The 12,764-nt window shown below is 29.2% G+C and overlaps 2 protein-coding genes across 2 annotated transcripts in view; one reads left to right on the plus strand and one right to left on the minus strand.

Moving 5' to 3' along the window:
* LOC146724812 (uncharacterized) overlaps positions 1–12,764 on the plus strand; it is a 62,816-nt gene that overhangs the window by 16,434 nt on the left and 33,618 nt on the right. The gene's annotated exons all lie outside the window — the stretch shown is intronic.
* LOC114938855 (uncharacterized) lies at positions 849–7,276 on the minus strand. The gene is made up of 10 exons (XM_085489239.1): positions 6,951–7,276; positions 6,542–6,619; positions 5,870–6,145; positions 5,537–5,779; positions 5,357–5,465; positions 5,229–5,253; positions 4,827–5,154; positions 3,864–4,742; positions 2,388–3,439; positions 849–1,466 (listed from the first exon to the last, which is right to left on the minus strand). The coding sequence occupies exons 1-10, from the start codon at positions 7,033–7,035 to the stop codon at positions 849–851; spliced, it is 3,693 nt and encodes a 1,230-aa protein (XP_085345365.1). The 5' UTR covers positions 7,036–7,276.

Consider the following 12,764-nt stretch of genomic DNA (forward strand, 5'->3'; position numbering starts at 1 on the left):
CTCGGTGGGCATGTCAAATGGCTGTCGCTTAGTATCAAAAGTATCATCTTACTTTTCGGCGCCGCTACATTGCTCGCCCCTCGCTGCATGACGCCGCCTCTCGATCAAATAATGCTTTTGTTACCAAGCGACTTAAACAAATAAGTTATTCGACATGCCCACCGAGTCCGGCCTACTGCTTTCCACCCGCTCATTCGCTTAGATATTTTAATTAATAACTCAATAATTATTACGAATTTAGCAAAATGGAATAAGACTTTTCTATTCTGTTTAACGTGCTCTACCTGTCCACAACGGTTGATGCGACTATTACCGGACACCCTGTATATAAAGATAATTACAGTTATATACATATATTTGCGAATAATATTTTTAATTTGCTTTTCAATTATTATTTATGATTTTAAAAAGTTTTGTCACACACATAGATTATTATATATTTTTTAAAAAATTTTAATTGTTATAAAAAAATTACTAGCACTATAGTATTGAAAATATATTAAATATCATTACGCTTTACATAGTAAAAAACTTTTCTTAAAAAATGTAACATTTTTACCATTAACACGTGATTTAGTTTTTCTAGAAATTTGATTGTGGATCCAGCTTCTAATTTGTGGAATGGAACGACGGCTTAAACATTTGTTTTTCATTTTAATTTCTACCATATGTTTTCCTGAAGGCAAACGTCCTTCCGTCATCTCTTGTTTAAATGCTGTAATTATTATATTACTTTCTTCTTGTGTCCATCTTACGCGTTTCGTGGAACCATATGGTGAAGCTGCATAAAATTAAAATGTTACTATTATAAGAAATCTTGCACATACAATAAGAAAATTAGATAATTTTCATATATACTTACTACTACGTTTTTTTCTTTTATTTGTAGTATTACAAATTAAATTTGTATCTGAATCTGAATCACTGTCATTGTCCACTTGAAGTGTTTTATTGACAGTAAAATTATCTTTATCTGTATTAATGTGAAAGTCATTTTGTTGAATATCATCTTCAAAATCATGTTCTTCACCCTGCGCTATTTTAAGTAATCGAGACATTTTAACTATTTCAAGTTGTGGAATGGACTGACGATAATGTTGCATGTGAATACTTTTATCATGGCCTAGATAATCGGCTAATTGTGTTATGTCAGGGTCTGACAAATTCAATGTAATGCATCTAGTTGCAATATGTTTGCGAAGCTTTGTACCTCGTAATCTAAGAGGCATACTTGCTCCACAGTCTAAGGAATATGTGCGTAATAAATCACATGCTCTTATATATTTAAATCGATTTTTATCATAACCTGGTAAAGCAAAGATATATGGATTTTTTTTGGGTATGTTTGCTTCCTTACGATACTGTAAGAGCAAATCTATAGAGCTTTTCATTTCACTATCCAAAAGGACAGGTACAGATCTTCCTAATTTTCCTCTAATGAGAAATCTTACATATTTATTGGCAATCTAAAATAATTATTTATTGTATTACTTACAGAAATATTCAAAAATTAATTATTAGAAATTACTTACAGAAATATTCAAAAATTAATTATTTAATATAATTGCAAATATTGTTAAAATGTTAAATTAATAATCTATTAATAATATTTAAACTCTTTTAGATTCTATTAATTAATAACATTTAAGAGAGCGAGAGAGAGAGAGAGAGAGAGAGAGAGAGAGAGAGAGTATTTACATCTTTCTCTATATATACATTAATTATTTAATAAAAAAATATGTTCTATAATTGCAAGATATAATTGATAAATTATAAATTAAATTATCTTAATATATTTCACAAATATATGAAAAATTCCATTTCTGCTCTCTCTCCCTCTCTCTATTTCTCTCTCTCTCTCTCTCTAATTATTAAAAGAATATGTAAATAGAAATTCAAAACTTTTTCTTTGAAAAGAAATTTTTTCTCTTTTTGTGAACAATCTAAATTTATATTTTATATTTAAAAAATTTTATATTTTATAAATTATATTTTCAAACTTATTAAAAATAATCTGATATGTAAAAATTGGAATATTTCTCTTTATAAATATATGATATATTAAAAATGCTCTATTCTCTATATCAAATTTATTTTAATTTATTATATTTTATAATAAATAAATCTGTTATATTTTGTAAAATTTTATATTTAATATATAATATATATTTTAATATATATTTTATTATAATATATATTTTAATCTGCAGTGTAATATTTGCTATATTATACTGAGTGATGATTATTGAATTGTACATAATTTATTCTGTGCATGTTATTTAATTGATTTATAACATTTAGATTCTAATTTTTTTTATGTAGTATATAATAAAAATATATAATAATAAATAATAATCATATAGAAAATATACAAAAAGTAAACATACCTTTTGAGCTTCAGGCGATAAAGATTCATATAAATCTGGATTCGTTCGCTCATTTATATCTTCCTGATGTTTGTAATCATCAATAGATATACGTTCTATTTCTCCGGCTCTTCGCCTATTGAACACTTGAACGGATATCAAGGTAAATTGTGCTAGCTGTCGCCAATTATTGTATGTAAATGTCTCACTGAGTCGTTGAAATGCCGAGCGTCTATTAGTTTGTAGGAAATTGTGTAATAATTTTATATCTTCTAATGAAGGTAAATCCTGTACTTTATAGCGCTTAGCTTGTAATATGGATTCTTCAACAGTTTTATTAACAGACACACTAAAATCTTCTTGAAGTAACTTTAAAAAGTTTTCTATATCAACTTTGGCTTGCAATTTATTTTTTTTTATACATTCAGCAATACCCATATTTCCTATTTGTTTTATAAGTGTGCCAATTCTTGATGCAACAGAAGGAGCTGCATAAATTTTTGTGCTTGTATTAAAACCTGCTACTTGATTTACAGCTGTAATACAATCATCATATATCGATGGATGATAAATACTGTAAAAATCTGTTACATTCTTATTAATCCTTTTGAGGATTTGTAAAAATCTTCCTAATAATCTTAAACGAGATCTTATCATATCTTGTTGGTGTTGATGCTTGTATTTCAAACATAATTTATTGCCGTAAGTAATTAATAATTCATCATATCTAATTAATCTAGTAATATCATCCTCTCTTAATACTGGAAATACAACATTTCTCAAAATAGAATTTGCACATTCATGAATTCGGCCTTGGACTTTTCTGCCAAGTACTTTGACACATCTGCCAACAGTTTTCTGAGTGCACTCTTTAAAATGATGACGTATATTATTTTTGGTAAAAAAGCCTTTACATCCAGCGCAACATATAAAATCACATGCAGTTTTTTTTCTTGATTCTGCTGGTCTTCTACAAACTATAAGCTCTCCCTTATTATATGCAGGATCTGTGTTGAACAAATAATTTCCTTTTCGTCTGAGAAGTCCAATAATCTTCTGCCTTTCTTTATTACCTAATATAAAATACAATATTTGTATTAAAAAAGAAATAAAAATATAATTAAATTATTAATATAATACAATTATCAAATATTTATATATACAATTAGAAAATACACAAAAGAACGGTATTCTATGATTAGAAAATAGTTTGAGAGCATATGCATTCATTAATACATATAATAATATAAATTTTTCAACTTGTTTAAATATGTTTAATAAATACAATATCAAAAAACTTCTATTGTAAAATAATTTTTAATAAAATAATGCAATAAGTAACAAATAAATTCTATTGTAAAAATAATAATTCAATAAAATAAAATAATTCATTAAATAATGGAAATATCGCTGCTATATAATATATAAATAGAATAACATGAAAAAATAAAAATAAATATCAAAAAAATACATATTTCAACAATATATTTTCTATACCTTTCGGTAATGCAGCAAATTTTTTTACTTCTTCTTCATTTTTATGCACCCGTTCTAGATGCCTACTTATCTTTGATTGCATTTTCTTGCAATAATAACAAAAATTTTGTTTTCCTGTACCTTTAGGATTTGAACATTTAACTTGTAAATTTGTATCATCACAGATTTTTTGTCCAGAAACATTTAATGAAGTTTCTAAACTACTTCCTGTAACGTTATTAGATTCTATTGGACATGATTGTACAGACATATTATTCTCCTCATCAGAATCTTCTAAATCTGAATAGCAATAATCAGGATCTGTATCTATATTATCATTGCTACAGTCACTGCTACTATCAGGAGAATGATTTACATTAGAAGATGCTTTATGAAACAGTTTCAAGTTCTTATTAGTATCTTGCATCAGGTTTGCTTCATATGTACTATTATTATTTACTTCATTTCTATTATTATCCTGAGTTTCCATATTATCACTATTGTTGTAACTGCATGAGTCATCAAGATTATCATTAAGCATATTAATTTCGTCTGTATTCCAATTTACTATTCTATCTAAAGATACGTCTAAATGATTCAGTTCGTCAATTGAAATTATTTGATCAAGACTGTATTCTAATGTAGAATTATTAGTATTCGTTTCAGATGGAATAAGTATATCATTATATAGATTGTATTCTGGCAACGTAACATTAGAAGATTCATCTCGTACTAATTCAGTACTTATTTTTTCATGTAACTTATTTTGATTTTGTTTCGTCAGCTCTTCAGTATTTACAATTTTAGAAAGTGTGTGAAAATTCTTTGTGGTTTTAATGGTACATTTAGATTTATTAGTTTCATCACGAGAAACAGTATCCTTGTCAGCATTATTATTGACTGAAAATAAAGATTCTTCTGTAATTAACTGAATCATTAGTTTTTTTCATTTTTTATAATATAAACAAAAATTACAATTTTTACCATTGTCTTTATGCAATTGCACGACTGGTATTTTCAAACTTAGGTTATCACTTGTATTTGTACATTGTAGATTGTTGTCTAACACAGCATTAAAGATAATTTTATTTTGCAATTCAGCATTTTTATCTGACGTATCAATTTGTTTCATAAAATTATCAGTATGTATAGCTTCTATACTGGTAGGAAGTGTTTGAGAATTATTTGTTGTTTCAATAATAGATTCAGATTTATTATTTAAATTATGAGCCATGCATGGCTCAACATTATCAACGACTATAAAACAATAAATTATGATCATTTGTAAAATATTAAAAAGTTTAATAAAATATTAAAATATTATGTAATTTCTAAAATATTTTATAATATAAGCAAAAATTATGTTTCTTATCTTTATTTAATTGCGTAACTGGTATATCTAGATTGCATTCTGGCAATGTGATATTAGAAGTAAATTTATTTTGTACTAATTTGGTACTTATTTTTTTATCTAACTTATTTTGATTTTGTGTCGTCAGCTCTTCAGTATTTACAACTTTAGAAAGTGTTTGAAAATTCTTTGTGGTTTTAATGATACATTCAGATTCATCAGTTCCATCATGAGAGAAACAGTATTCTTGTACCCTAATAAAACCCAATACCCTAATAAAATTTTAAAATATTATGTAACTTGTAAAATATTTTATAATATAAGCAAAAATTATGTTTCTTACCTTTATTTAATTGCATAATTGGTATATTTGAACTGCATTCTGGCAATATGACATTAGAAGCAGATTTATTTTGTACTAATTCAGTACTTATCTTTTCATTGAACTTATTTTGATTTTGTTTCGTCGACTCTTTAGTATTTATAACTTTAGAAAGTGTTTCAAAATCCTTTGTGGTTTCATTAGTACATTCAGATTTATCAGTACCATTACAAGGAACAGTATCGTTGTCGACATTATTATTGACTGTAAAATGAAGATTCTTCTGTAATTAACTGAAACATATTACAGTTTCTTTTCATTTTTTATAATATAAACAAAAATTATACTTCATACCATTGTCTTTATTCAATTGCACAACTGGTATTTTCAAAGTTAGGTTATCACTTGTATTTGTACATTGTAGATTGTTGTCTAACACAACATTAGAAATCATTTCATTTTGCACTTCAGTATTAGCATTTTTATCTGACGTATTAGTTTGTTTCATAAAATTATCAGTATGTATAGTTTCTATACTGGTAGGAAGTGTTTGAAAATTATTTATTTGGACAACAGATTCAGATTCGTTACTAATATTACGATTGCAAAGTGTATCAATATTATCACCGACTGTAAAAAATGAATTATAACCAATTGTAAAACATTTTGTATCATAATGTATATAAGCAAGAATTAAATTCTTACCTTCACTCAATTGCATATAACTGATACGTATGGATTGCATGATGGCAGTGTAATATTAGAAGTTGATTTATTTCCTAATTCAATATTGATATTTTTATCACACATTATTTTGTTTTGTCAACTCTTCAATATTTATAATTTCAGCAGAAAGTGTTTGAAAATAATTTGTAATAATACAGTCAAATCCATCAATGGAGTTATGGACAACAGTATGTATCAAGGTTAAAAATAAAAAATTATTAACAATTAATTATTTTAACATGCTACAGTCTTTTAATATATATTTTTTATAATATATAATATAAAAATTATAATACTTACCAATGTCTTTGTGCAATTGTAAGACTGGTATTTTTAAATTTAAATTTTCAGCTATTGCTTCAAGCATTTTATGATTATCTATATCAAAACATTTTTATATTTATTAGTACATTATAAATATAATTTGGTTATAACTATCAGAAAAATGCATCTATCAATGTTAATAAAATTGATAAAAATGTAATCTTATGTACAGAATAAATCTATAAAAAAATTATTAAGGTTTCCATAACGAATTTGTTGTAGTGTTTATAAATTAAAAAAATAGAATATAATTACTACATTAAGTTAGAATATAATTACAAATTGAAGAATTTCTTTAAAGCAACATGTTTATCTTTATAATCATAAACATTAAAAAAAATTATAGAATTTAAACAATATTTTATGCTTATAATAAAATACTTACCATTCAAGACTATTAATTGTTTCCTTCTTCGTGTATTACGAATGTAAACAGAATACTTCTTCTGATATTTATGTAGACCATACATTATCACTAAAGCGATATATCATTAGTAGTTTCAAATATAACCTTTATTAATGCAATACACACGATTGCAAAACTATTACGCTATCTGAGATTTGGACACACATTATTAAAATATATATCACGTACTGGCTATGTTTAATAGCATATAAAGCACTTCGTAAACGTTAATAAGATGCAAATTTGTGGAACAAGTCTTTGCGTGCGCGGGAAACGTTTCTTACTTTCCATTAAATACATAGAAATATAAGAATAAAGCGCGTGAGCGAGTTGAAACAGCGAGAAAGAAATAGAGAGAGCGCTGCCATATAGAGTACACTGTCTTTATCAGTCCTTGTTCAGCGGCGCATGCGCCATAGGCCCGTTTCTGCCAACGTCGATTAAATTAAACCTCCGGTTAAATTATATGTTTCTCTCTTTTTAAAAACTTATTTGAAAAGAGACAAAGACATAGTGTAACCGGAGGTTTAATTTAATCGACGTTGGTAGAAACAGGCTATAAAGCTAGAGTATGGCGCATGCGCCGCTGAACAAAAACTGACGGACAGAGTATTCTACATATATGGCAGCGCTCTCTTTTTATTCCTTTCTCGCTGCCTCGTATGCAGGATTCACACTGCATCCGATATCCGACGTACGACGTCTGATAGCCAATAAGAAAATTTGATTTCGCGGAGACTCTAAAAATCAAATTTTCTTATTGGCTATCAGACGTCGTATGTCGGATATCGAACACAGTGTGAATCCTGCATTACGTGCTAGCATATGACTCACGCGCTTTATTCTTACATCTCTATGATTAAATAAGAAGAAATTAAGATGACAAATTCTGTAATAACAAATCCATCCTATACAGTTCAAGCGTAGACTTTACATACCAAGATGTACCTTGTGCGGTCTGAATCGTGTTGTGAAATGACAGACTAAAATCCGATCCATACTCAACCCATGTTTATTTAAAAAAAAAATTATTTATAAAAAAATATATTAAGAAACAATTATGACTCCTGCACACAGAACGCGATAAAGCTTGCCACGCGGAAAGAAGCGACGCGGTAGCCAATAAAAGTTGGATCGAGTTCAACTTTTGGTGCGGCAGAAATTTAATTAGCTGCCGCGTCGCTTCTTGACGCGCGGCAAGCTTTATCGCGTCCTGTGTGCAGGAGCCATAATTATACAAAATTTATTATTAATTAAATATATTATTTTAATTATTAGTAATAAACTTATTTTATTAGTAATAAATTAATATCAATAATAATATATATTAGCTGTAATAAATTATTAATTTATTTAAAATTAATATTATTAATAGTAAATTAATCATAAATATATGCCCACCAATAAATAAATACTTAATTTAAGAGTATACTTAATAAAAGAGTGATAAAATTTAAGAACAATACTTAATAAAAGAGTGATTCAATCGAACATAAGTTAATGAGAAAATGGACTAATCGCTTTCAGAGTGATCAAATCTGCTTCAGCCAAAAACACCGTATATATATATACACGTACGTACATGCATTGTATCACATAAAAATATTTCTTTTTTTCTCTTTTTCTCTTCACATTTATTTCCTCTACTCTGCCTTTTTTCTCTTTATCATCAAATGTCTTGCTAAGAGTAAACACATGGAAAGAGAAAGGGAGAAAAAAGAAAGATAAATATTTTTAATATATACTTTGCATACAGATGCACACATGCACTCGTATGTATACAGGGTGTCCCATAGTATCTTTAACAACATTTTGGAGATAATGGAATGGATCGAAATGATCACAAAAGTCTTATATCATTTTGCTAAATTCGTAATAATTATTCAGTTATTAATTAAAATATCTGAGCGAATGAATAATCGAGTGAAAAACGGTAGGCCGGAATTAGTGGGCATATATGATGACTTATTTGCTTACGTCGCTTAGTAAAAAGTATTATCAGAACGAGAGACGGAGTCATGCAGCGAGTCAACAGCAAGCAATAACACCGCGCCGAAAAGTAAGATACTTTTATTACGAAACGAAATAGACAAATACGCCGTCCTACTTGCCCACTGATTCCGACCTACCGCTTTCCACCCACTCATTCCCTCAGATATTTTCATTGCTAACTCAATAATTATTTAGATATAAGCAAAATGGTATACTACTTTTTTATTCATTTATATTCGTCCTATCACTTCATGAACATTGTTAAGCCATGCAGCGAACAGCGAGAATGACTCTGCCCCTAAAAGTAAAATAATACTTTTGTTACTAAGCGAAATAGACACACACGCCATTCTACATGCACGCTGATTCCGACCTACCGCTTTTTATCATCCGTTCATTCTCTCAGATATTTTAATTACTAACTCAATAATTATTAGGAATTTAGCAAAATGGTATAATACTTTTTTGTTCATTTATATTCATTCCATCACCACACGAACATTGTTAAGGATGCTCTGGGACAACCTGTACATATTTATATGAAACGGCAACTTTCAGTCCACCTTCAATAATAAAATGGCAGTTTCCAGGACTTCTAGCAGTTTTCAGATCAGTCCTGAAAGTTTTGTCTTCTAAACGGCAGTTTTCAAGACGTCCTGAATAATGCCTATCAACCTGTTATATATAAGGCTCTTGATACACAACCATTATGTAGATTAGTTTTATCTAATAATATGTATAAATACTTTCATTTAATAACTAATTTATAGATATGAAAAAGCATGTATATATCTAAATATTTTCTTAATGTATACATGGCATCGCAGAACATTCTTAACAACGTTCCTGAGGTGATAGAATGGATCAAAATGAACACAAAAGTTTTATATCATTTTACTAAATTCGTAATTATTATTCAGTTATTAATTAAAATATCTGAGCGAATGAATGATCGGGTGGAAAATGGCAAGCCGGAATCGGTGGGTATATAAGAAGACTTATTTTGTTTATGCCGCTTAGTAACAAAAGCATTATCAGAATGAGAGACGGAGTTTTGTAGCGAACAGCCAGCAATGACACCGTGCTGAAAAGGAAGATGATAATTTTGTTATTAAGCGAAATAAACAAATACGCCATTATACATGCTCATTGATTCCGACCTATTGCTTTCCATCTACTCATTCCCTCAGATAATTTAATTACTAACTCAATATTAATTTAGCAAAAAATTTAGCAAAATGGTATACTTTTTGTTCATTACTAGCCGTTCCAACATCTCCCGAACATTGTTAAGGATGCTCTGACACACTCTGTATATATTTATATGAAACGGCAATTTTCGGTCCACTTTTAATGATGAAATGGCAGTTTCCAGGACTTTTGGTAGTTTTCAGGTCAGTTTTAATTTAATAATAAATTTATAGATACGAAAAATCATTTATAGATGTCTTTTCTTAATGTATACATAGTGTCCAAAAGAATCTGTAACAACGTTCCTGAGGTAACAGAATGAATAGAAATGAACACAAAAGACTTATATCATTTTGCAAAATTCGTAATAATTATTCAATTATTAATTAAAATATCTGAGCGAATGAATGAGCGGTTGGAAAACAGTAGGCCGGAATCGGGCAAATAAGATGACTTATTTGTTTACATCGCTTAATAACGAAAGCATTATCTGAGCAAGAGACGGAGTCATGCAGCGAGCAGCGAACAATGACGTCGATCTGAAAAGTAAGATGATACTTTTGTTACTAAACGAAATAGACAAATACGCCATTCTACATGCCCACTGATTCCGACCTACCGCTTTCCATCCACTCATTCCCTCAGATATTTTAATTACAAACCCAATAATTATTAGAAATTTAGCAAAATGGTATAATACTTTTTTAATATAAAAAAACTGTTAATCTCGGCTCGAATTATTGTGTTACAATAAAAATAAAATATCGACGGCAATCGGAGCCTATGCGGATGACATGCACAAAATTAATAAATTAAAATGAGATCTCAAATCAAACTCATTTATTCAGTTCTAAACGTTTCGACCCACTTCGGGTCTTCTTCAGTAGCTGCAAAATACAAAAAAACAAAAATAGAAGATAATCGGTACAATCAGAAAATTATAAAACTCGTATACATACAATCCGCAAATAAATTAAATATAATTCTCCTCCCCATTCAAACCGTCCGGCCGTCGGAGTGTCTCCCTAACGGTGACCATCGTCAGGAAGGAAGCAGAGCCGTGACTCCCTTACCAACACTAATCAACATGGTATAAATTAAACGTAGAACAATTCACAAGAATTAAAAATTAAAAACCGGGAAGAACACTCACCCCGACAGTAAAAACAGAGAGAAGACGATGCTACACGTGACACATCACTCTAACGACTGTGCGGTATTCTACCTCGACACAGTCGATACATATATACGCAAAAACAAATATAAAAATAAAATATGAAAATAAAAATAAAAATAAAAACAACTAAACTAATCGGCACTCATGTCAAAAGTCTAACAAAAGAACCCGGCTATGTAAAATCACAAAGCTAGATTTTGGTAAATTTTTCTATTAACAAATCAAGATTCTCATTTAATTTATCAGTGTCGCTATGTAAATTTAAACTATTCTTCTGACGTTTTATGTGGATCATTTCGGATATCAAACGTTTACCTAAAAAAGGCTCCTCGTCTAAGACTTTTACATCCTCCCAATTAAATTCATGGTTCAATAATCTATGTTCCGATATGACTGATAATTGTGACGCGTTTCTTTTTATGTTGTTGCGATGTTCTTTCATCCTAGTTTTTAACAATCTACCTGTCTGCCCTACGTACGACGCATCACAATCCATACAATCAATTTTATAAACTACATTATTATGGAGTTCCCTTGGTAACTTATCCTTGTGTACTTTAATGAATTTACGGAGACTGTTAATTGCTGTATATGATGGAGTGACATCCAAATCACGTGTAATGTCCTCGATTCTCTTCGATACATTATTAATATACGGAATATTAAAGTACGAAACTTTTTTCTGCGTTGGAATCTTGTCATTGCATATATTTGCTCTATTGTTATGCAACTTATTATTATAGCGGAAGAACAACTTTTTTAACCGCGCTTGCAAAGTATGAAATATCAAATTGAGAGGATAATTATTAGACAAAAGAACTCCAATCATAGACTCAAAGTTACCTTTATGGAATTTCGGATGAGATAGCCAAAAAACTCTATCTATGAGGCTGATAATGGTGCCCTTTTTATGACAGAGAGGATGCTGCGATTCAAAATTTAAATATCTACCTGAATACGTCGGCTTATGAAACAAATCGAACTCAATGCTCCCATTATTTATAATAATGGTGACATCTAAAAAATTCAATCGGTTGTCAACCCCCTCCTCCATGGTGAACTGCAATCTAGGATGGAAAGAATTGAAAGTGTTTAAAACTATTTTAAGCATGGAGGGTGGGGCCGCCAACGCGATATCGTCAACATATCTAAAATAAAATGGAAATAACAATGGAATCGCAGCAATCGCTCTACTCTCCAAATCTTGCAACGTGATATCCGCAATGATCGGTGAGAGGGGGGAGCCCATAGGTGTTCCAAAAGTCTGTTGATAACATACATTATTAAACATAAAATAAGTCGAGTTCATAATAAAACGAATTGCCAATAAAAATTCATCTCGTGGAATAATACACTCTTTTTCAATATACCCCCATCTGTTAATTAAACTATCAATAGCCATATCCAATGGTACGTTGGTGAACAATGATGCA

This window comes from Nylanderia fulva, unplaced genomic scaffold (assembly GCF_048542155.1).
Source record: "Nylanderia fulva isolate GAGA-0341 unplaced genomic scaffold, ASM4854215v1 Scaffold115, whole genome shotgun sequence".
Classification (NCBI taxonomy): domain Eukaryota; kingdom Metazoa; phylum Arthropoda; class Insecta; order Hymenoptera; family Formicidae; genus Nylanderia; species Nylanderia fulva.